Source organism: Xiphias gladius, chromosome 11 (genome assembly GCF_016859285.1).
Source record: "Xiphias gladius isolate SHS-SW01 ecotype Sanya breed wild chromosome 11, ASM1685928v1, whole genome shotgun sequence".
Taxonomy (NCBI): domain Eukaryota; kingdom Metazoa; phylum Chordata; class Actinopteri; order Istiophoriformes; family Xiphiidae; genus Xiphias; species Xiphias gladius.
This window is the reverse complement of record NC_053410.1, coordinates 5446438-5471855: the sequence shown is the minus strand read 5'-3', so window position 1 is coordinate 5471855 and position 25418 is coordinate 5446438. Positions and strand designations below refer to the sequence as shown.

Genomic DNA, 25418 nt, shown 5'->3' with positions numbered 1-25418 from the left:
TGGTCTTGTTGACCAATACATTGCTCTGTGTATTACAATCCTGGAGTTGGAGCTACCGTGACATTTTAACCCATGTTTTTCTACACCCATTGGGCTACTGTTCTGCCCTGCAAACACACCAGCAACTATATTAGCTCGGAGAATGACGTCCCGGTCACTGAGACAGGAGAAACACTGACTGTCAGAACACACAGCTAAGATGTGCGTCTTGTTAAAATGAGACAAGGTCCTTCAAAAGACAAAAAAGGAGTCAAGCAACACGACCAGATAAAGCACATTAACGTTGAGAGGTGTTACAATCAAACATACGAGGCCGGAGGACGTAAAACATAAAGACAAAGTTGCTTGTCTGCCTGGACAACGGAAAAATGCCTCTACAGCCAATCATCAGACAGAAAAATAGGTGATGACGACTTAATAAGATGTAAACATTTCAAGTAGCCGCAAATTGTAAGCAGCAAGGATAGAATGTAATTATTGTTGTTATGTGAGTGGTGAGAAACCATAGTGAAGATGCTGATGACACACGACCCAGAGAACAAGAGAAAAGGTGACAAAACTTGACTTAAATATCGTAGAAGAATTAAATTAGATCCATTTGGTCCTTGGCTCTTATTATGTCTCCCTTCCTTTTAGTGTTTGTTTTATCCTACATGAGGACAGATGGACTTTGCTGCATATACGTAACTAAAAAATAGTGTCAAGTAAGTTGGTGATCCAAGAAAAATATTTACAAAATCAGCCTTCAGTGAGAACATTACTTTGATTGTCATAACTTATTTTGTTTTGTGTGTGTGTGTGTGTGTGTGTGTGTGTGTGCGTGAGAGAGAGACAAACCCAAACCATCTGACATCAATGCAGGCTAAAAGTAACCACAAAAAGAAGTTACATACGTCATGTTACAGTGACACAAACAATAAAACAGAGAGATAAGTTGCTACTTCAGGGTATCTGAAGAGTCAAGGACCAAGATAATGAACAGATGGTGAAAACATGAGAAAAATAAATTAGGTCTTATACTACAGATTTGGGTCTTGGAGTCTTACAAGCTAAAGATCACCATCCTGACCAGCAGGGGGAGCTCAAACAGAGGTGTAGGATCATTGCCCCTCTTCTCTCACATCGAAAGTGTAACCACCAGGTTCAGGGCCATTCTAAACATGTGACTTGAACCAACATTTATGCCACTTGTTTTCAGTCTTGACTTCATGTTCCGGGTCTGGTGACATTCTGAGTATGAATACTGAAGAAAATCCACTTTTTGAACTTAAATGAATGAAATGAATCAAAGCGGACCGACCCCAAACCCGGGTAGAGACATAAATTCATGTAGCTCACTTTTCTGACCTTTCCTATCAGGCCGTGAGAGAAAACGAAGAGCATCTCCCCACTTTGTGGTCACTGAACCCTCTGAGTCACATAATATCATGTGTGTCAAGTGTCTGACATACAGCTGAAGAGGAACATTGTGTAACATAGATGCAAAGTAAATACGTGCAGCACTTCTCTCATAAAGCGAGTAAAAGACAGCATTTGTGCTAAAGCCATACAGTAGTGAGCTGAGCAGTAACCTTAAAAAAAAAAAAAAAAATCAAAAACGATCACAAAAAAAACAGAACAAAAACAAAAAACCAACCAACCAAAAAAAAAGACGACTTTCATTCCCAAATGAATTATCCACCATTTTAAAACTTTCATCCACAAAGAAGTACTGGTAAGACAGCAAAACAAAAATACTAAATATGTCTGGAGTTATGAATTATCACGAGTTCTTAATGAATAAACTTCAACAAGGATGTAATCGGCTCTATCCAAACTAAAGACACTAAGAAGTCTTTTCCTCCAAAAACGGCTGTGTAAAATTTTTGAAATTCAGCCTTCAAAGTGATCCGTTAACATTACAGAGCCAATTTGTCAAGTATCGAAAGTGTAAGTAGCTTAGACATGATGCTCCACCGTGCTCCACCAGTTTTAAAGCATTTTTGACTCTGATTCACTCACATCACAGTAAAGCAATATTTAACAACATTCAACACTTCCACGCAACAACTCACGAAGCAAGTTATAGTGAGTATTTCATACAGAAGCTCTACTGTGGGAGCTTAAAATGTGTGATATATATCTATGTATCTATATCTATATCTATATATATATAGATATATATATATATAAATGTACATCTCTGAAAATGCACTTAGGGTTTATAGGAGCGGTTTTCTCTTTTTGTGTAAGGCGAAAACTTGAAGCAGAATTAGACAGCATTTAGATTTCTCCATCCATGTCAAGCCAAGCCCAGACCTGCTGAGCTGTACAGAGCTGGGCTCCTATTCCCCTTATTTCCTGAAAACAAAGTGTGTATTCACTCCACCAAAATCCCCATTTCAAAGCTGTATAGTGATTTGAACTTTTGTTGTAACATGATATTTCTACTAGTTAAAAAATTTCAAGACAGCTCAAATTATGGGAGTCAGAGAAACTATCATTAATATAATTAAGAGAGCAACTGATGGATTTTTGAGAAACTGAACGATGAACTTCAGGTAAAACAAAGTCTTTTTCGAGAATGAATAAATGTTTTTTTACATTAACAAACAGGGGGAAAAAAAAAAAAAGTTTCCTCAGGTCTTTGTGAGGACAAACTAGCGGAGTTTGAGTTGGGGCAAGTCACAAGTCAATACTTAGGGGAGTGTGGATGGGAATAGCAGCACAAACTAAGCCTCCAGCGACAATTACCAGGAAGAGTTCAACGGGAAGCTCTTTTAAAGCTACCAGCAATAAACTGCTGCATGTGGAGAACTCACTCTTTCATGCACGTTTGGAATATTTAGACACTCTGTGCTGCAAACCTGACACAGTGTCTTTTTCCCTTGACCAAACAACAAAGAGAGTCCCAGGTGGACACATCCCAGTTCTTCCTACATATTATAATACAGCATTGAGACGCTCCATCACGGAGCTGACACACAGTGTTAAAGCATTGTAAAGGCCATATAAATAATTGTGATATAAATATGTGCACGCAAAGAAAGACACGGTCGCTTTGGGTAAAGCTTGTTTGACACAGTAAAGCAGGGTTAGTTTGTCTATACAAGTCTGACATCAGGTCAAAATACTATGGCTGTCATGTTGAGAAATGGAGCCACAACAACACAACGGTCCTCATTTTGAGAGGTATAATGCATCAATTGCACCAAGCCGAAGCTCCAAGTAACCATTACAATAACATCTTCACTTAAAGCTGCCAACTTTTAAGCCATGACCCTGTTCAAGATAAAATATTTATCACTTTGACCTTTTGGGAACAAGCCGAAAATGTCTTCTTTTCTAGGGCCATGTCAGTAAGTCCCAAACTGGCTCTATGCGGAGTTGTCACTGGCATTTCAGGTTAGGGTTACTGAGCCAGGCCCAGATCTGGATCATCTGCTGCGGGGTCCGCGGGTGAACGAGCATTAAACTCTTGTAGGCGCAGGGGTTGGACCTGTACTTCTCCTCTATGTCAAATGTCCTGAAGCCTTTGTGCTTCTCGGGGGCCAGCCCTAGCTTCTTAAGACACATACCTGTGTAGACATCATCTATTGGGTAGAGCGGAACATGCTGTGACACGCTGTGCAGACGAGCGGCGATGTCCCCAGAGTAAAGGTACCCGCCGCCTCCTGCGTATGGAGGGTACTTCCCGATGTACATGCTCTCTGGGATGAAGTATTTGACCTTCTTGTCTCGGTGTGGCCCCGCGTCGCTGATCACGTCACCCACAAACAGGTCCCTGGCTTTGGGCTCCGAGAGGCCCTTTAGGAAGTCCAGGATGCGGTAGGTGTTGACAAAGACATCGTCGTCACCTTTGAAGATGAAGCGAGTGCCGGGGCATCGAGTCTGGATCCACTCCAGGAACAGGACTTCTTTGACAGTCAAGTTGAAGAATGAATCCCGGTAATCCCACTGGATAATGTCTTGATGGCGGCTGTTCTCATCGCGCAGACTGCTGGATAGATCCGGGTGGTGGTCCCAGGCTGTGGCGTTGCCAAGAAGGAAGACAGTAACCACTGTCTGATTGGCTATGATACCCGCCCGTCCCCAGGACTGACGGATGGCCTGGCGGCGGTCGAAGTGCGATACCTGGGATTTGACAGCCAGGAGTAGGAATGGTGGCTCCTTACAGATATCAGGCTGGTCCACCATGATCGGGTAGGAGCGGCAGTGCATGTAAAGTAGGAAGTCCTTGAAGCGGTCGGGTAAGGAGTTGTAGTCTTTCACCTGAGTGGTAACCCTGGTGTTACGCTCGCAGGGGTCAGAGGTCGACCAGGTGTCAGTAAGCCAATCAGGCATGTCTGTGGTGCTGTAGTTAGCTGTCAGAATGGGATTATTCTGAAGGTCCAGAATCTGCTGCTGGCGGTTCCAGTAAGCCGGCATTGGAGCCAGTTTGGCCCAGAAGGGTTCGGAGGGGATTTGGACCTTGTGACGCCCATTTTTGTCTTGACTGCTGTGTCGGAAAATGAGGATGAAGATGAAGAGGTTGACCGTCATCACTGTCACCATAAGCTTTAGCCTCCTCCGCTGCATCGCCATGACAGTGTCCTGCACCTGTCCCCACCTGAGCAGACACACACACAAAAAGATATAAAGACATTAGGCACGGGAAACCACTTTGGTTCACTACCAGCATTTGAGTACCATGGAAGGACTTATCGCTAGTTTCTAATGGACAACATGGACTATTTACTGAACAGAAGGTGTTACTATTATATTCAAAGTCTGGTCATTACGTCTAGGACACCAGGACTAGTATCTATCCCTAGATGTAGTTAATGAAAATTCTTTTCTTAGTGTGCTTTAGTTTTTTAAAAACAAACAAACAAACAAAAAAAAAACCCCGACAACCAAACAGTGTGTATCATGCAACATTTGCATGATGTTTGCCAAAAATATCAATATAAAATAAAGAAAGAAACACTACAACTGGGGAAAGCACGCGTACACAAATAAGTTTGATGACTTCTTTGTTAGCAAAAATTTCAAAAACAATGACCACAGTGTTGCTTCTGATATTAAAATTTTCTTTTTGAAGAACCTTTTGTTTTCCATTTTTGTAGAAAGAATGATAGTGATCATGTTGTGGCCAGTCATGGTAGCACAATAGGGAAGTGTGTTGTTTCATCACTTCTCTCTTTGTTAAGAAGGAACTTGTGGAAAAGGCGAACGCAATATTTCAAGTACATTTTCATATTTCATGTACAAGAGTGACACAGAGTCACTCTTGTACATGCTAGTTTTCCCCAAAGCATATCATTTAAAAAGAGGTCAAGTAAAATAAATCCGAAGGAAAATCAAGATTAACACAGCAAATGACAAACCTCCAACTACTCCCGATTTTACCATCATGGTTAACTTTGTAGCAGCCCCCTGCTTCAGGCGTCTTAATGATAACATGCATAGGATGCATGCAACTGCGATCAAGATTGAAGATTGATTGCAATCTTGGGGCTTTCCATTAATTCTAATTGGTTAAGTCCCTATCTGATGTTTCCCTGGGGATGTTTATCTGTACTCCATTCATGTGATATTTTGTTCTCCAATCGTATCGGTAGTTAGCGCTCAGATATTATGTCAAACAAGAGCTAGTTTCTCTTGAATCCACTTCAGAAGTGTGGTGCTTGCCAGCAGGGCTTAAAGCCGTGAATGCGTCTCTAGCCACAAGAACCTTTTCTGCTTTTCCACTAAATGCTCTGGTTCTGTGACTGTGTTCATCCATTGTGTAACATTAAGTCAGAAAATCATTCCACAAATTGTGCAAATCAAAAAACCAACAGAAGTTATTTGGGTTGCCCAGCAGGGTGTGTGAGTGTTTATGTGTGTGTGTGTGGGTGTGTGTGTGTGTGTGTCTGTTAGTTTATGTTTGTGTGTGCAACGACAAAAAATAGGCAGCTATCACCCTCATGAAACAGCATGCACACACAAAACTGGTGGTTTAAGGCTCAACCGAGGTCACGTTGTAAGATAAGCCTGTAAAAAAGTGTGCTCTCTTAAACAGGTGCTGTAAACACAGCTCTTATGATAATCATTTGCGCTACAACTGTGGCGTACTGCTACGTGTCTTTTGTTAGCCGATGATGGCATGCTGTTTGCTCAATCGAGGCAATGCAATGGCAGAGGACAATTTCATGGAATCCAAATATTAGAGGATGTATTGTCTCCTTTCGGACTGTTTGGCCAGCATCACGTAACACAAAAAAACAAACAAACAAAAACAAACAAAAAAGAGGATAACATGTGGGTAGTGGGCAGACTCACACTTCCTCGCCTTCATGTCATGTCTTATTTTCTATTCACTTTCTGGGCCCCTCATTTGAATACCTTTGAATCGCCAAACAGCTGGCGATTCATTTTCTTTTGATCAACTCCTTAATTAATCGGCTAATTGTTGTGGCTTCGGCTCAACTGACTGATCGACCATCATTCGTTGGAAATCACAGACTGTGATTAGTATCATGATGCAAACGGGTGAGAGAAGTACAGACGTAAAGAAAGAAAAACGCAAGACAGCATGATCGAGATGGTGCAAAAGATACACAAACACAGATTAACACGAAAAGAATATGCTAATTTTTTTTCTCTCTGACACTCTGCACTACTGCATGTATCCGTCCTGCCTCTGTATTGTTTTGCTTTCTCAGCCTCCTAGCAACAACTCTGCACTGCTGTGCCCCTGTTTGCTCTCTCTTTCCTGCTCCCTGTCCTTTGTTTACTCCTCTTTTTTTTCCCCTCTCCTCCTCCGTCTGTCTTCTTCTATCCCTCTCCTTGATTCCTTTCCTCCTTTCTCTTGAATTTTGCTCGTATATAGAGAAAAAGGCAAGGGACAGCAGCACAGGATGATGATACATAATCCTGATGGCGTATCAAGTGTTATTACTAACAAGGACAAGCACAGACATGGCCTTTCCTTTTTAGACCCCATCCTTTCCCTCACTTTTGCTCATGGATAATTAAGCTTTCCTGTCCTCTGTATCTCCATACAAACAAAAAGACTTCTGGGAAATGAGTTGTTGGGGGAGGGGGATGTTTCCACGGAAGAAAGCTAAACGACATGTTGACGAGAGCACGGCTTCCAGACATCTAATTAACCATCGGAAGTCTGAGGCTAAACATACCCCTACCTGCATTAGCCTGATGGAGCATCTGTGGCCAGTTAGGAAGCATTTGTTTCAGCTATAATGTTGTAACGAGACCATTGTAGCTGATGCTCTCATCAGTGGATCGGCTACGGGTGTGGTTCACTAAGTTTATGCTGAGTGTGGCCATCTGAAAAATGACCTTTGAAGAAGATGTTCAAAGGGGGGACTTATAGAACTATTTCAGTCACATTCGCGTTTTAATGCCGCGGCGCAGAGCAGATTTATAACTGGAGGAGTCTTCATCACATAAAGTTAAGCTGCTCCTGTGGCTTACACTCGCGGTCACCACAACGTGTGCATGAAGCCGTTAAGACTGACCTCCTGTAAAACACGCAGCCCCTTGGGTCGTGCGCAAGCAGCTTATTACCACCCATGCCTATGCGCAGCATGTTTGTACTTCACAGCGGTGCAGGGCTCACGCAGGGCTCAGGTGGAACATCGGCGTTTGGCTGTATTACTGAGCTTTTACTGTATGGAGACTTATTGTTTGATAAGTATGGATCATAATGGTAATGTATGAGAAAAGGGCGATCACACGGAGGTCATAACTTTCTTGCCTCGGGTCTGAACGTGAGGCAACCGCCGTGCAGTTGCTTTGTTTACGTTCATTCATTCATACACAGCGGCAATCAAGGAGAACGAAAGGTTGGCAGAGTAACCCTTTCGTCAGGCTACCAAGAGTCTTTTAGTTCCTGTGCTCACTCTCGGCGAACTCCGCTGGCATCAGAAACATGTAGAGGAAAACACCAGCCGCCACTCAGAGTTTTTGTCGTCCCCCGGGAGGAATCTCCTTCGACGTGTAGTTACTTTTTTGAGGAGGCCCACGGCCTAGCCTACAGTGTAACCTCGGAGCCTATGCGCGTAGCCGCCGCAGGCACGGCGCAGCCCCCTTAATGCGGAAGTATAAATCCAGCTTGAGTGAGTTTAGCATTATCGTCATCTGCAGTCTAGTAGGGGCTAGGCTACAATGAGCACTGATTTAGAACCGTTTTATTAGTTCCCCGATTTTAACAAAGACCTGCGAGGCAATCAGATAGAAGCTTCTCCTGTGGCCATGGTATAAAGGAGTGAACATTTTTGAAATGTCTTATTAAATCATAGTGAACTGGAACACTGGAATTGTGCTTGCTTTGACTGTGATGGCATTTGGGTTATGGTAATCATATAATTCTTTATGTGTTAGTCAGTGGAAACTAGTGTAAACAAAGTGGGTGTTAACTTTATGTGATGCACATAAATGCACATTGCCCACACCAAAGCTGTGACCTTCAGGTTACAAGATGTCTCTCTAACCATCTATAAACAACCCTACATCTACCTACATGAACTTTAATTGCTCATAGGTTCCGTCACCTCAAATTCTTGCAACTCTCAGACAGTAGAGTGATGACATAAAAGCCTTGATAAAATCTGAACCACAAACAGAAACATAAGCTTCATGCATTCAAATATTAAACTAACGTACAACTAAGGTAACTCAGATTTCCTAGACAAAGAAAGGCTTCTTTTACAAAGGCCTGACCTTTCTCGTGTTGTTTTAAGCCATGTGTGCCTCCACAATAGGTGTTTGTAACCTGCACTTATGCAACCTTTGCCAACAAAACATATTTCTGCCTACAAAGCTTCAACTGGAGGGAGCTTATGAAGAAGCTTTGTGGTGTCACCGGTTTAACGTTGTGTTTTATTTTTTGGTCAAATGTTTAACATGGCATTAAAATGCTAATCCACAGAAGAGCAGCAATGTAAAAGGAGCCAATTAATCTATTTTTGATTTTGATTTTCCCAGGACTGAAACTTGTAACTTGGGTCGAGAAAAGCATAAACTCACAGAGCAACAAACAGACGTTACCAACTTTAACTGTGATCGTCTTATTTTTAATAACTAAACAGTTGAAATGAATCTGCAGGCGATATTTTGAGTTTAATATTTTACATATCATCAAAAACTCTAGCATTGTTAAAAATGAATAAACCCTTTAACTTGGCAGTGTTTGTAGGGCTCCCCGGTGGATTCTTACAACAAACTGTTTTTTATTAATTTATGGATGGTAAAGGTTGGATACTTGCAACAACAGTGGGCCAGTTGGACTTTGAGGCTGTTTGCAGAGTCACTGATCGGCACAGAAAGCAGGGGTGTGACACACTGATTAGATCTGGCGGTAGTCTACTGTAAAAGGGCAGGCTGTGTTTGACTATTGTGGTTCCCACCTGATAAAATGTTCAGTGAGCTGAGGTGTGTCACCTGGGTGGGGGATGGGCGGGGAAGGGAAGAAAACATTAGCAGGTCTAAGGGCTGCTAGCGCGTGCACGTGCGTTTGCATGTGCCTCATTGAACTGAAGCACGTCTAAATGAGTTTCAAGGTTCTCTTCGGATAAACTTAAATACCTCCTGATGGGGTTGAGAGTTGGTTGATACAAGACGAAATTAAGTGAAATTTGTGTTTGTGTGCGTCACCTCGACTCATCTTTAAAAAAAAAGAAAGGATGCCAACTCATCATATGCCGCACGTGCAACAGTGCCTGTGAAGTGGTGAGTTCTCAATGTGGAATCTTACCTGGGCAGTTGGGTGGTCCTCCTCAGCGTGTTTCGTCTCCGCGTCTCCTCTTGGCTCTCTTACCCCATACCTAGCTCTGCCCTCTGGGGAACAGGAGCCAATCGGGAAAAGGAATGAGGAAGGGAAGGGCCCGAGAGGGAGGGGAACGGAGGAGGGGTTGAACCTGCAAACAGACGAAATAAGCAGTGTGTCAACAGCCGCGAGGAGCCTGGTGCTGAAAAGCTGCTGAACCATTTCCTTTTCTTCTTAAATCTAACAAATGTGAACAAAAGAGGGAGGAGGTGGCATTCAAGAACACAGAGAAGGTCCAGGTGAACTGATGAGCAGGAGGTGGAGAGTGTTTTGGACTGTTGGTCAGGCAAAACAAAACATGTGAAGACGTCACCTTGGGCTGTGGGAAATTATAAACGTGTATTTTTCACTACTGTCTTAATATTTTACGACCAAATGATTGATTGAGAAAATAATCAGCAGATTTATCAACAATAAAAAAATTATTAGTTGCAGCCCTAATAGACAAGCTTGTGAATTGACAATATGCAGCAGGAGCAATGGACACTGATTAAAATGCAGCCTGCAGATGACAGCCTGGTCTCAGTTGGATTAAATTGATTCAGATGCTAATTTGATTGGAAGAAAAAAAAACCCAAAAAACAACATAAAGTAACAACTGACATCTCCGTTTTAGTTCATCTACAGTAAACATTTAATGTTTTGTAATCAGAATTGGAGTATTTACTTGGCTTGTATTTCCAGTGTGAAAGCTTTTGTCAGGAGGAAAAAAAAAAAAAAAGTCTGATTAGATCAGATATACACATCTGGTCTAATGTAGACTTGGATCAGATGTGTATATGTATGGTACATCTCCACTGACTGATTAAACTAAGTCAGGTCAACAAGCGGAGCCCCTCGTGCTGATTAAGTGTATTCATCTCCTTTTTCACTTTGGTTCGCCACCCACCTAAAACAGCTTGTGAGAGAAGCGATCAGAAAATACACTTGGACGGAGGAGAGCTCAGATCGTTTCATGTCATAATCTAGAGCTAAATGTAAAACACATATTCGGGAACTAACTAATGGATTTCCACAACGGGCTGTCTTAAAATCGGCAGTAGTAGCGGCATCATGAAATCCACTTTCTCCAGGAGATTGTGGATGAGGAAATCAGGTTTCTCTAATCCTCTATCCCAATTGTGGAAAACTGTGTTTCTCGTATACATGATGTTGAAGAAATCAGATTACTGCGGAAAGACGACTGGAGCCTGGTTACCGAAGTTTATATAAACACCGGCCTAGCACATGCAGGCCCAGTTGGAATAAAGCCAACAACACTTCATGTTTTTGCACAAGGGGAACATCCCTATATGCTAATAGTTGTTTTCAGGGATTGTCATTAGCTTACAGACATTTGCATTCATCCATGTTATTTTCACTCCTCAGGCTTAAGAGTTCCCAAGTTTAAGCTTTCCTCACTCACGCAGACATGCTGCTGCATGCACGTCTGCTGTGCTCCAGGTCCATCAGTTGGACGAGTCAAGGGAGATTAATGTCCAAGTCGGCATCATAGCTCTCAGCTGTTTTTTTGGGAAGCATGTCCAGAACACAGCCCCCATTTCGGGAAATGTGCTAATATCTGATAACCCTACCATTCTAGTTAGAAGACAAGGCAACTCCAAAGCCGCGAAAGTCCCGTTCAGACCCTCCATCTGCCGCCCAGATCTATCTAGATTGTGCCTATAAACAGGTGAGAGTTGCTTGCACCTAACATAAGTCTCAAATTTAAAATGATGATTTGTGATGACATTTTTTATTTTCTCACACTTACTTTCATGCTTAGGAAAACAGAGAATAAAGACGTATGCACTCGGCCGCACTGCTACACACGAGGGCCGAGGTGCAGACTTAGAAACCTTGCTGAACTTGTTTGGAGAACCAGCTATTGTTCTGAGCTGCCCACTTGTGATCAAATGTAAACAAGATGCTTTTTAATGATAAGTGTAAACAAGATTGAGGCCAAATGCAGAGGGAAAAAACATTAGCAGGGCAACACACTGTGCTGCTAAACTCCCACCCAAAGCATGTATTTTGAGCCTAACTGCCAACCAAGTGTAAATATTCCTTCTGTGTATTTGCCACGCCACTGACTGCTATCAACAGACTGTAAAATAGTAATGATTACAAACACCACCAGGGTTGTGAAACAAGTAGGATCTGAAGCAAACACCGGACAAATACCAAATAATTACACCATTTGTCTCTGGGGGATAAATCAGCAAAACATCACCAACACTGGTAAATTTAAAAACAAAAAACAAAAAAAGAAACACTGCAATAAGATTTGACCAAAGACACTGATGTGGAAAGCTCACTTTACACACATGACTGGGTTTCGTTAATCATTAATCCACTGGTTGTGCTGGTAAGACATGAGGGGTCAGCAGGTAATGAGGCCATATCACTTTCACAGTGCACCATCAACGAACAAACTGCCTGGAACTTTCACACCAAGATTACCCCGAACCCAAAACTGTTAAAAAGTATGAGCAGAGGAGTCGATTAACTGTGGAATGTCTCTCTATTTGCTGAATGCACTCGCTGACTCTAATCTAAATACGACCTGTGTACTCTGGATTTCACTCTGTTTGCCTTGTTTACAAATTAAAACTTAACTTCTGCCTGACCTGGTTCAGAAATTTTCCACCTTTCCTCTCTTGCTTCTATTCCTCTACCTGAATGATGGTTTAAAAAAAAAAGGTCACAGGAATCTCTCCAACATCTAGTTTTTTTGTGGTCAAGTAGCATCGTCCCTTTACTGTAGCTCTAATATTAGTAATCGAAGATGAAGAAATGATGAAGGTCTGAGCAAAGAAATGTTAACAAAGCGGGGTGGCCCTAAGCCGAACCCTGATCCTTCTGCTGTCCGCATGTCAAGGAATCCTTCGGCAAAGAGCTAAACCCTCGCTGCCGTGGGTGTTTCCTGTCTGTGAAAGGGTGACTGAGAAGCAACTTTGAGGTAAAAAGAGCTATATCAACGCAGCCATTCACCATTCAAGTGATTCAGTGTTGGTTATTTGGTTTCGTCAGTTTTTCATCAAGTTTTCTTCCAGTTTTTTTTTTTTTCACCAAGAGTTTTTCAACTGTTAAATGTTAGTAACTGAAAAACTGAAAAAAAAATAGTAAATTATTATGCTCTCAGTTTACTTCATGCAGCGCATTTTAAATACATTTTACTTCCTGTACCTATCGCACCAAAATGCCACAGGGCCTATATAACTTCTGTGGATACAATGCCCAAAGCCATTTTTAACTGGAAATAATATTCAGGTTCAAGGTCGTGTTAACTGCCATGTGTGTTCGCAGCTGACGACACAACTAATGAAGCTGCACTGACACGGCCTGGTTTTACTGTGAGCCAAGCTGCAAACCCAGCCCTCGGAATAAGTGCTTCATTACAAAAGGCTATAAAAGCATAAAAGGTGCATCCTCAGGCACCAACCAGTTAATATCTGAGAGCTCAGCGCGTGGAGCTTGTGGTTAGGTCATTAACAATAAACTTTATTTGTCTAGCACATTTTATACAAGAAATGCAAAGTATTTTACAATAAAGAAATTACATGCACCGAGTTTAGCACATTAGCACACACTCACCGCTGCAATAAAACCCTCCCCAAGGTATCAGGCTAAAAGAGGTCACCGGGACAGATACAAGGCGGGCTCATATTGCTGACTGCTGTGCGTTTGTGATAGCAGATAAGGAGGCTTGCACAGCAGACATGTGCCCACCACTAAGGCCACATCAGGTTTCTGGACAAAGTTCAACTCTTTACTGACACAGTGAAAATAGAGGGATGTCTGTACAATCAGAGGAGCACAACAGTGGGACACAAAAAAAAACAAAAAACGAAAAAAACAAAACAACTCTTGCAACTTTACGGTTTGCCTGAAACCGTGTGCTGAACATAATGGAAGAAAGTTTCAGCTGTGCACTGAGTGAAGCCGGTGTGTGGCATTTCGGTTAAACATTTAACAACTTCTCGTGAGCTCTTCCACCTGGCAACAAGTCTTAACAAGCGTTGGGTATGTGGATAGGAATAAAAAAAATTTTCTCCCAGCCATGCTATGCTATGCTGACAGTGCTGAAAGCCAGAGAATCACACACACTGGACGGCAGCAGGTGAAGCTGTACCAGTGTCCGGATCAAAACTACTTCAGCTGAGAGAACAGATATAGAGCCGCAACGATTAGTCAATTAGTCACTCGATACTGAAAAAACATCTTTAGTTGCAGCCCTAAACAGAAATAAGTCGCGCTGCCCTCGGTTTCCATCACTTCTCTCTATTCCCTTTACAAATAGTTTTGTAGGTAGGCGATTTTAATGTGTTTGCTATGTGTGCAATGATACAGCTAAAAACTAAAACAAAAAGACAACAAAAAAAACCCCAAGAAACAAACAAACAGTACAGTGTTTCGACTGATGGACAAATGACGAGAAATTTGAATCGCCAGCATTAAGGGGGGAAGCCCTTCTCTTCTTGATGTACCTTTTCCACCGTGGGGTTCGATGTCAGGTCCTCGGTGAGAAGCACACCAGCCACCTGTGCCTCGCTATAAATGTATCCACTTGAAATACTGTCAAGAGCCTTCGGCACAAATATGTCCCACAAACGGCCCACGAACTAAAGCATCCTGGGTTACCCAAACAAATCGCTACTGATGTCTAATGTCTAAGGCCTGTCACCGGGATCAGGATTACAAAAGAGGTTAAGCTATCCTGGTTCAACAGCACTTTAGTCATTAACATCTATCTCCATTTGAACTCTTAATTGCTGTTGGTTATTTATAGATTATGTAAGAGCACTTCTAACTGTCTTTGTGTCTGAATTGTGCTACGAGAATAAACCTGCACCTGTGTGGGTTATAACTACCAAAGAGATATTTCTGAGCAATCCTTGACCCAGGTCAGAGGAATATAAGTGGATGTTTCGGCATGAGGGAATGTGGGCCTGATAGCGACATGGCGCGAAGAGAAGAGCTCCATAAATAGCCCGAGGGCTGCAACCGAGAGAGGTGCTGCCTGAGCTGGAGTCTACCCACCAAATATCGACAGTCATCACCAGTATTCACAAAGGGCTAAAGGTCCCACTCCATGCGTGAGAGCTCGTCAGACACGTGGGCTTGACCGACGATTTCGTTGGCTTTTTAAAAATGGGTCCTGGTGACCGTATTCTTGTTAGTCGGCACCTAAAAGTCACACATAACAGGGTTTTGGTTTTATTTCGGTTTGCAAAAAATAAACACGGTATCTGTTATCTAGGTCATAATTTGTAAAATGACCCTCAAAAATTATGAAGTAACACGCATAATGGTCTTTTTTTTCCCCCCCTTCTAAATAAAGGATATCACTCTTTGAAGCACTTCAGGGATACATTACAACATGAAGGCATGAACCTGGCTCCTCCGGCTGAAGGATGATGTAGTCAAAACAACTGCGGGCTGCAGCCCTGCATTGCTCTTTTCTCTCTCAATATCTTGCTTAAATGACAACGACCTAGATAAATGATGGGCTTTATCTATAAACCACAACGTTTAACAAACCGGTGGTGGAATAGAGAGAAACTTGCATCAGCAGACAATAATCCTGCCCCGCCCGCGCACACACACACACAAACACACACACACACTACTTAAAATAGAATGGAATTACTCATTATCAACAAATACTAGTCATTCCAACTCCACATGCTAAAAGGTCCCCTCTTTCTACACGGTGACTCATTCAGTCACACTCAACGTAATCTAAACCTAAAAGGTGTGTGTGTGTGTTTGTGTGTGTTTGTGTGTGTGTGTGTGTGTGTGTGTGCACGCATGCATACATGACTGGACTGATAAGCACTGTCCCCGTCAATGTTCAGTTAATGCATGACGCAAACATGCCACGTTTAAGTCCAGACACGACTGAAAGTGTGTCCTGATGAACAGAGGCGCCGTGTGCGTATCGCAGGCGCGCGCAAGTTATCGTGTGCTATATCGTAGGCTGTCATGGTTATAGTTCCCAGGATTACTAACTGGAGCAGTGAGATACAGCAAATTGTCAGGATTACAATTAGGGGCATTATAAGCAGCCTCCCATCCATGAATGCAGTGGAATTATCAGCTAAAAAATGTTTCTCCGATTAAACTAATACATGTTGTTTTGACCAAACCTGAGCCACAGTACTATTTATTTTTGACAGAATTAAATAACCAACAGCGGAATCCAATCATTTTATCATGTACCACAAACAAAACTCTGCTAAACTCTACTGTGTTGGTTAGATTTTTTTGTAATTTTTATTTGAAGTTACTTTTAAACCTGCATTAACTGACTTTCTAAGCCCTTTCCAGGAACAGTTGACTATTTACCCATCCAGCAGATACGGAGCAACATCATCATTCATTTGGAGTTGTGTTTCCGGCCACCTGGCAAATGCAAAGTCCAATATTCGCTCTCTTTAGGCTGTGCTTTTGGCCTCTACCCAGGTCAGCTCTCCACTGTGCTAACCTTGCCTTCGGGCAGTGCTCTGGCTGGAGATGGGGTTGATTAGAGCTGAGAGAATGAACTGTGACAAGTAAAGGTGCAGGCCAGAAGGCAGGAAAATAAGCTGAAAGATACTATGAAGCTCTGTGGAAGTGAGAGTGGTGATAATTATCTTCGAGTTTGTCACTACAAGTGACCCTTTAAACATAGTCATTTCACCCAGTTATTATCATAGAAGTACTGATTAATGCTTCTTTAAGACATTTAGCTGTGAACCTGAGGCAAGTCTTTTATTCAAGAAAGATATACAGAGCATTTTAGTAATTAATTTTTACCTGACTCAGAGAAGGGGACAGCGTGGGCTAGCAGTGTGTGATATGGGCAAAATTTTATTGAAGCAATCTAATCTTAAGAGACCAAATTCAAATGTTGAAGTATATGCACCCTTACTGGGGCTTTTTGTGGATGACAAAGCAACAACCAAGAATAAAAAATAAATAAATAAAAAAAAGACTTCTGGCTTTGCATCTGCCTGATGATCCACAGTGCTGACTTTCTGCAGTCATTAATCTCAAGCATTAAAGACGGACTGACAGAAAACCTACAGTGTAGCTCTGGTTGATGTGGTGGTTCAGCCTTTCAGTGGAAAATGGCAATTGCCACTAATGGCAGCAGTTATTACAGGAAGGCAAAGAGATTACCAGAGAAAAACAGTTACGTGGTCAGCACTTCTCTTAAAATGAACAGGAATACAAGCAGACATCAAACACACAGCTTGTAAGGTATGGCGAGGCAGTCTAGGAAGTGATGTGTCAGTAAGGAAAAGGACACACACACAGACGCCGTGGCGTCATTTACCGTAATGCAACTAATGGTAATGCAGCGAGGAAGGAAACGGTCTCATTAAGCTGTTAAAGTGATGGACTACTGTGAGTCCCCAGATAAATCACTAGTACATAAATGAAGCACTTCCTAAAAGCAAACAGAGAGGATGATAAAAGCCGGTTGTTCTGCAGTTGCATATAAAACATTTTTTACTTTGAAAGTCAAAGCGAGAGAGTGGGTATGGCCGCCGGTTGAGCTGCACCTTCCAAACATCTCAAACTGTGTCTCCGTACTAATCCGTCCTCCTTTGGTTTTCCTGATAATGCTCCGAGAGCGTCACAATTTATGTGTCAGAGCACAAAGTGCTAACTAAGCCACAACCAACTCACCATCTATACTTCCCGTCTTCTTACGTGGCACAGAGAGGCTGCAGCCATGAACAAATCTATAAACAGGATACGAGAGAGGAAGTGCAGTGTAGACAATAGTGCACAAGATTTCAATCTGCTAAAAGATTAAATGTGTCCAACTGTCTGACAAATAAGAACTTATTTCTGTGCGGCTAAAGAATAGATTTGGCAGTTTAACATTGATTTCTACTACTCACTTTCTTGTGTTATATCAGTAGTTTCAATGTAAAGACTAAATACGTCTTTGTTTTCTTTATTTCATTCCAGAGTTTCATTGTTACCGTGCCTGTGACAACATTGGGCGGCTGTCTAGTTCATCTGTGACCTCTACGTCTTCAATCAGTCACATTCTATTGCCCAAGCACCGAGGCCCGCCCCGTCAACCCAACTTTGTCATCCCTGCCAAACAGTTAGCCACCGTCTCAGTCGTTTCAGTCATTTTTCCAAGTAAAAACAGAGAGAAATGCAGACATTCGCAGGTTCCAGGTTCTCAAATGGCAGGATTTGCCGTTTAACACGGTATATAAACAGTAAACTGAATACCTTTGAGTTTTGTAAACAAGACACTTGAAGATGTCACCTTGGGCTCTGCTAAGTTGTGATCAGCATTTTCCATTATTGTCTGACATTTTATAGAGAAAAAACGATCACAAAAAAGTAATCAGCAGATTATTCAACAATAAAAATAAGTGTTAGTCGCAGCCCTAAAGTATAGAGACGTAGCTTTGGTTGCACCGCCCTGCTAATTGGTGGAAAAAAATAAATAAAAAATTGCTCACTACATGAAAAGTTACATGATTCCTAAAATACCAACACTGTCTGAACGTTACTGCGAAATGTAGTTAAGCTAGTAGCATGTGCCCGCACTGTGCAATCTAGAGTTCACACCGACAAATGGATAAAACGGCAACAAAGCGCTCGTCAGATATTCCAATCAGAATATTGCCTGTATACTGAGATACATTTCCTTGCAGTGGAAGGAAAAGGCCTTAGCTGTGACGAATTCTGCAAACATGCGGCCCTTCAGGAGATAAAATATTCATTAAGTTTATTATAAAGTAAATATTTGGAGATTTAATGTCTCTGTTATGCTCAGACGTGGTCATTATCTTCTTCCAGTTTGCTCTGAGTGACACCTTGTTATTCATAAATGTTGTCAAACTGTGTCTAATACCTCTATAGCTCATTTTCCCCTCATCGAATTCCTACTTCCCCGGCCAATCTACTCCCCAGGTACATTTCCTTTCCACTCATTCTGGTAGTGTACTGGAGAGCAGCTGCACAACACTGAAGCGAGCTGATGAAAGGGTTCCTTCTGGTGTTACATTCAGTATACAGTGCTAACGAGTTCTTCACACACACACACACACACACACACACACACACACACACACACACACACACACACACACACACACACACACACACACACACACACACACACACACACACGCAAGCGTTAAGACAAGTTAAGAAAGACAGAGTTAACTTCACTGACAGTCCAAGTTAGATGGAACATACCAGCTACTGCATCTAAAAATGTATGATACAATGAATAAAATTGATTAGAACAGTGATGTTTTCCTTGTTTTGAGTCTCTTGCTGCACACTGGAGCTGTAATGTATTCACAATGAGGTTAAAGTGCTTCACATTTAATGGTGCTCTAATTCAAACAGAGTGAACGGTAAAGGGCTTTCAGATAGTTTCATACACAGTGCTCAAATTTTATGAGAATGTAGCAGGACAATGATCTTCACCATACAATCAAGGCAACTGGGCCTGCAACTTACAACTATTTTCCTTATAAATTAATATGAATTTTTTTTTTCAATGACTCGACAAATTATTTGGTACGCAAAAAGTAAGAAAACAATAATTTAAAAAATACCCATTACAGTTCCCTAGAGTTCAAGGTGAAGTCGTCAGATTGCTTTTTTTTCTGTCAGACCAACAGTGGAAAACCCAAATAGGTAAGTTTACTATAATGTCAGAAAAAAATTCTCATGTTTGAGAAACTGGACCCAGCAAATATTTGCTCAAAATAATCTGATAACTGAACGATTAATTGTTTTATATTTTCAGCTCCATAAGCAAGCAAATAAAAAAAAAATTGGCCGTTGAAAAATTTTTTTTTTTTTCAATGGCCAAATAGTTGAATGCTCTTGACTGACTGAGTCAGTCATTTGACTTCAGTCTAGCTGCCCACACATTTCACCTGTCAAAAAACACATTGAGGGGGAAAAAGACAACGCTGAAACAAGCACGAGGTGGAGGAAGGAGGACAACAACCATCTGTGTGTTGGTTGAAGACATGAACACACAGACCATTACATCCTATATTTAAACCACTTTAATCTCACACCATGCTGGAGTACAGATCCCAACACTACTGTCTGAAAGCACTTACTTAGAACTGCGTGAGACCTAAGTTTGCCCAGTGTGCTGAATACATGCAAGGTATCACTTACATAAAAGGCTCAGAGTGTTCGTTGGCCTTCGTAGCCAATACTGGCGTTAAGTTTATTTTTTCCCTTTGCCACTGAAGACATTAAACCCACTGATGTATTGCCATAGTCAGGAGCTATTGCTGTCGGCAAAACGGCTGTAACATTATGGATTCGTTTTGTCCATGCGGCAGTATATTCCTGTCAGAGGTTTTTTAAATGGATCTGGGAAACGGTGTCAGCCAAGCACTTTAACAACAGCAGTTGCTTCTGACTCTGGCAAATACACACTTGGATTAAGATTTCCTACAGTTATCTGTAAAATCTGTCGTCCTAAACCTGGCTCTCTTTTACTTATGAGGGTTAAAATCCAAATTCAGATGAACTAGTCATTAAAGAGCTTCTGTTACACTTCACTTACACTTTAACTTAAGTGTCTCATCATACAACTGATACTGTAGGTACTGTACTCATTCGTGACTTCTCTGCGCTCTTTAGGTAAAAACTTAGAAAACTTAAGCTAAAAGAGAAGTTAATGGATAGAGTGCGACAGCTGGACTACGGATAATTATGGACGAGCCTCTTTCACAACTTGATGACAAACACATGCGGTGGAGAAATAGTGCAATAGAGAATAATATTGCTACACACTTATCTCAACTGTAACTGCTGCTATGGATACTACACACTGTGTATACCTTCTTTATTTACTGCAAAAAAAAAAAAAAAAAAAAAAAAGGGGCTTTAATTGGGGCCACATGTTATGCAACCATAAAACATTTCGGGAACTGTTGTGTGCTTGTTTGTGATCTTACACATATTCAGCAGAGGAGATTGATATCGGTCTCTTGTTTGTGCGTCCTGCTCGTAAAAGATCTGGGATGTGTTTAACCTGGCTCAGCACGGAGGCTTAAAGCAAGAGGAAAACTGTGAGCTGAACTCTGTCAAATGTGCCTCCAAAGCTATCTTGGTTTTAAATGTTGTATTTAACACATGCGGAAACTGCAAAACTTGCCATTTTGGTGAACCCAGCAGTTAGCACATGCGGTGGAACCATTTCTTCACCGACGGCAGCTGTGCTTAGCGACTGCACGCACTCACTAGTGCTGTTCTCATAGTCTGGACGCACGTTAGTAGACTGTTGTGTCTGAAAAACTCGTGAACATATTGTTGAGCAACTTCTGAGCTAATTAAATCTAAAATCTAAGTAGGACAGTTTTAGAGTTTCTGACGGTCAGTTGTTTTCCCTGATCCCAGTTGGCGCTAAGCTGGGATACTCTATCACTATACTGAACATACAGAGATAAAAGTGAATTGAAGAAGTGAACTTCCTGAAATGTTTTACTTACTACTTCACATTTTTTACCATCTTATCGAATGTGATTCCAAGGGAATTCTTGGAAGCTAGAACCCTGCCGCTAAAACACAAAACAAAGATAAGCAGGGGTTCAGGATGAGTCTGTGTGTGTTGCCTGGCTATCGATCAGCCCGAGTAGCGGCAGCGGCAACACCGCCTGAGCAAAGCTGCCAGCAGCTGTCAGGTTGAGCCATGCCGCGTAACTTCTGCTGCGGTTACCCACTAACGTTAGCTGAAACTGGGCTGGATTATGTTGAACTTCTTAGTGGACTGTTTCTCTTGCTGACGCCAGGGGAAAGATAGGGACAGCGTTGGTCAAACTGTGGGAGTTTGCCTAACAACTAACTGAAAGAAACAACCAATGGCAACAGGAACACTAGGACCTAATGACTACTGAGTCTTTCTGTTTGAACGCAATACATTATTATTATTTTTTATTCTCTTGTGTTACTGCTACATGTGACTGACAGATATATATATAAAATAAAACGCCTCAGAGCACCCGGGAGGAGCTGGAAAACATCGTTGGGGAGAAGGACTTCTGGGCTGCCTTGCTTAACCTGCTGCCACCATGACCCAACTTTGGATAAACGGCAGAAGATGGATGGATGGATGGATGGATGGATGGATGGATGGATGGATGGATGGATAGTAAAGTTAACAAGGGGATGTTTGTTTTCATTTCACCTTTCCCAAGTTTTTTTTCCATTTTTTATGAGCGGAAGATGCTTGTTTTGTTTGCAGATTTCTTAGGTGAGCTTACTTCAAGCTGAATGCAACAAGGAGCTCAGGCTAACAGCCAAGTAAACACATTCACGCTAAAAACTGCTCTGGTGTGAGGTGTCACCAGTGACAGTGCTGGATGTACTGCAAACTGTTACTGTGAGACAGTCTCTCTATGCAGGACAACGCAGATTTCTGTGTCAACATGAATGAGGACAATGTGGTTATAGTGCAGACCCGATGGGATGTCCCCATAATTAGCAGCACCCCCTGGGCACCCCCAGGGCTCCCATCTGGGATGTGCTGAAATTACCGACCTTGAAATCCTCGAAATGAAACAAAGGCTGGTGAAGAGCCAGATATTTAAATCAGAGGGGATCACTCAACCCTTCTAGCCAAAATGCAGTACTTCATTAAACACTTAGACAAATTTCTTTTACAAGTAACAGCCTCGAATGCTCATTAAAAATGATGTTTTTTAAAACTGTACTGACTAGTCTGTCTCTGCAGTGCGGTGCACTATGAAGCCCCTTAGCTGAAAACAAACTGTAACTAAATGCGCCCGTTTTCTGCTCTTCAGCGAAGTCACGCACATCCATCAAAAGAATAGTCAACCTGCCGCCGACATTTGTGCTTACGCATACCTCGATACTCTTTTGTGGGTGGCTGATATTACGCATAACAGGAATGTCTGGAATAGCAGCGAGAGCCGGTTCATTAGGTGACGTGCAATAGCTGAGATAAATACATGAGAGGAGGTAGAGAAAATGTCCCGATCTTAAAGGGTCACAGGCTTGATTTAATCAACAAGTGAATGCACATCCCCTGACAGTCAAAGTGTCCTTGAGCAGGGAAGTGGACCTCGTGCATGTTCGCTGACTGTTGCTGACCTGGAGGAATAAGCAATCTACACGTCATGTGGAAAAAGTATTGGCTAATTGTGATGAGTGCTTGCTGTGTCTGAATTGCTGAAAAAGGCTTTGAGATGACTGAAGCGTCTCTGTTAGTCCATCTCGCCGACAAACTGACTTCCGCCGTATTTAAAATGGAAGGCATATACTACAGTGCAGCACTAGATGCTCTTGTTTGTGATTTGGGCTCATGTAAATAAAAAAAAAGCAACACCCAATATCTTTATCTCTACCATAGCAACTACCTGGATCTCCCGAAAGCCTAACCACCACATATGCTCTTCCCTACAGACACAAATAACAAACCCCACATTTTGAACTTCCTTTATCTAAGGCCACTCGTCACAAGACATACGTGACGTTCCGCATCGGGCTACTTGTGTCAACAGCCGGTAACCACGCAGGGCAAGGAGTAGAAACAGAGTAGTAGTAGTGGTAGAGATTAGCTACATCTGAAGACTCACAGGTAAATAATTGAGTCATTGTCACCTGGTGTACAGAACAGCAAGGTATAAATAAATGAAACAAAAAAGAAAAAAAGGAATTCGAGATAATATATCCATGGTTTGGCATTTGTGATAAGAGAAGAGAGCCACACTACCAAACAAACATTTTGCTCGAAAATTTGGTATTCTCTATGCAAAACCCTCTAGACTGTAATCAATCTGATAAGGGGTTTCCATAAGTGGAAAACAGGTTGTGCGACTGCCGTCTGAAAAGTAAATCTTATTCTTTTCTTATCCTTGTCTTCATTTGTTTCATTGTGTATCACTGTCAGCTAATGATTTAGCCCCATTTTGACTAACCTAGCAAGACAGGAACTCACCCTGGACTGGACGGAGGCAACTCATCCAAAGTGTGGTTTGGACATTTCTGTCTAAACATAGCAGAGCTGCAGAGCTGACACACACACACACACACATATATCTGCACGGCAACTCTGGAAAATATTGCTCATGCGATTAAAAACTTTTATCTTGCAGAGCACAGATTGCATCGGAAAGAAAGAGAAAAGGAAAGACAGAGTAAGAGGACACGAAGAAAGAGTCGACTACTGGGTTTTAGACCGGCAGGTTAGTTCAGGTTGAAAATGTAGATTACCAGATATGAGGGGCAGCCAACATGCAGAACAAAAGCATCATTCAGAAATGATTATCTCAGGTACCTCGTTCAAATAATGGACTGGGATTAGGTACTTCAGTGTTTTGTCTCTCAGAAGGTTTCAGGGACACTTGGCACCTATTGTGATCAGCTTTGCGTTTTTACACTGGGCAGGGCAGCAACAACTACTGAGTATTCTCAATATTGATTCGTCTTTCCATAAAGGAGATCAATTGGTTAGTCTTTAAAAAAAAAAAATTAAATAAAAAAGTATAAAATAATTGTGACAAATGTAAAAATATTCCCCAGAGCCCAAGGAGACGACTTGGCACCGCTTGTTTTGTCCAACAACTCAAAGATATTCAATTCAAAAACGGTACCAATGAGACAAAACAGCACATTTTCACATTGTTGAAGCGGAAACCAGTGGATGTTTGTGGTTTGTGCTCGATATATTACCGTAGATTGCTGAATGAAGTCCTACAAATCCACTATCCGATTCCCACGACTCGTCTCGGATTCAGATTGAGAGAAAAAAAACCAAAACCCCAACAAAACCCTGTTTTCACCACGGGAGTTTGACGTAGTCCCTGTAGTTCCCGGGTACTGCTGGTTTTTTCCACGCAGATGATAACCACACATCCCCGTTAAACTGGACCCACACGTATTCTCAAGTCAGGACTCGCAAACTTTAGTCCAACGGTAGCGAACTCACAGGGTTAGGTGACTCCAGTGGAGGGTTAGGTGGTCTCTCTCCAAAACCCCCCTCCCCCTCCTCCTCCTCCTCCTCCTCCTCCTCCCACTCCTCGATATGGACGCAGTTACTCCTCCAAACGTCCCGACGGAAAACTCCCCCGAGGCTGGGTGAACTCGCTCGCTTTCTGCCGTCCTTCGTCAGCCCAGTGTCACCCGCCGGGCGTCGGCGGAAAAGTTACATGGATCCATGCGACTCCGTCGGCGGCTAAACGTCGCTTTTTTTTTTTTTTAAACCGCGGATCGCACCTGTCTCCCCCCCCTGCGCCGACGACTGAAGACTGCGACCTGAACGCACCGAGTAGCCGACTTCTCTCATCAGCCTCGGCGGTAGTGTTGCGTTTTGTTGTGGGCGGAGCATCTCTCTCTCTCTCTCTCTCTCTCTCTCCCACTCACACACACACACACACACACACGCGCGTTGTTATTAAGACGGGTACGCCATTGAAAACACGGCTGTGATATTATATTTGGCGAAGGTGCATTCGTTTGACCGACCCCACGGTCATCTGACAGCACGGAAACCGGTGACGGGGGCTCCACGTCCTGCGCAGCGGCAGTGAACGGACCAAGCTGTAATTTACTTTCGGTGGGTTTGACTCAAAGTGCGCTCAGCGACCACATCCTTCATAACTCAGGAAACTGTTTTCTCACT

The 25418-nt window shown here is 42.3% G+C and overlaps 1 protein-coding gene across 3 annotated transcripts; it reads right to left on the bottom strand.

Moving 5' to 3' along the window:
* Positions 1-1635: 1635 nt before the first annotated feature.
* b3gnt2b (UDP-GlcNAc:betaGal beta-1,3-N-acetylglucosaminyltransferase 2b) lies at positions 1636-25080 on the bottom strand. Of its 3 annotated transcripts, none has more exons than XM_040139651.1 (3): positions 24470-25080; positions 9722-9884; positions 1636-4588 (listed from the first exon to the last, which is right to left on the bottom strand). In XM_040139651.1, the coding sequence occupies exon 3, from the start codon at positions 4561-4563 to the stop codon at positions 3370-3372; it is 1194 nt and encodes a 397-aa protein (XP_039995585.1). In that variant the 5' UTR covers positions 4564-4588; positions 9722-9884; positions 24470-25080; the 3' UTR covers positions 1636-3369. The 3 variants fall into 3 exon arrangements, with proteins under 3 accessions (XP_039995585.1, XP_039995586.1, XP_039995587.1); XM_040139652.1 differs by having other exon boundaries at positions 24726-25080; XM_040139653.1 differs by lacking the exon at positions 24470-25080 and adding an exon at positions 17453-17825.
* Positions 25081-25418: the final 338 nt, after the last annotated feature.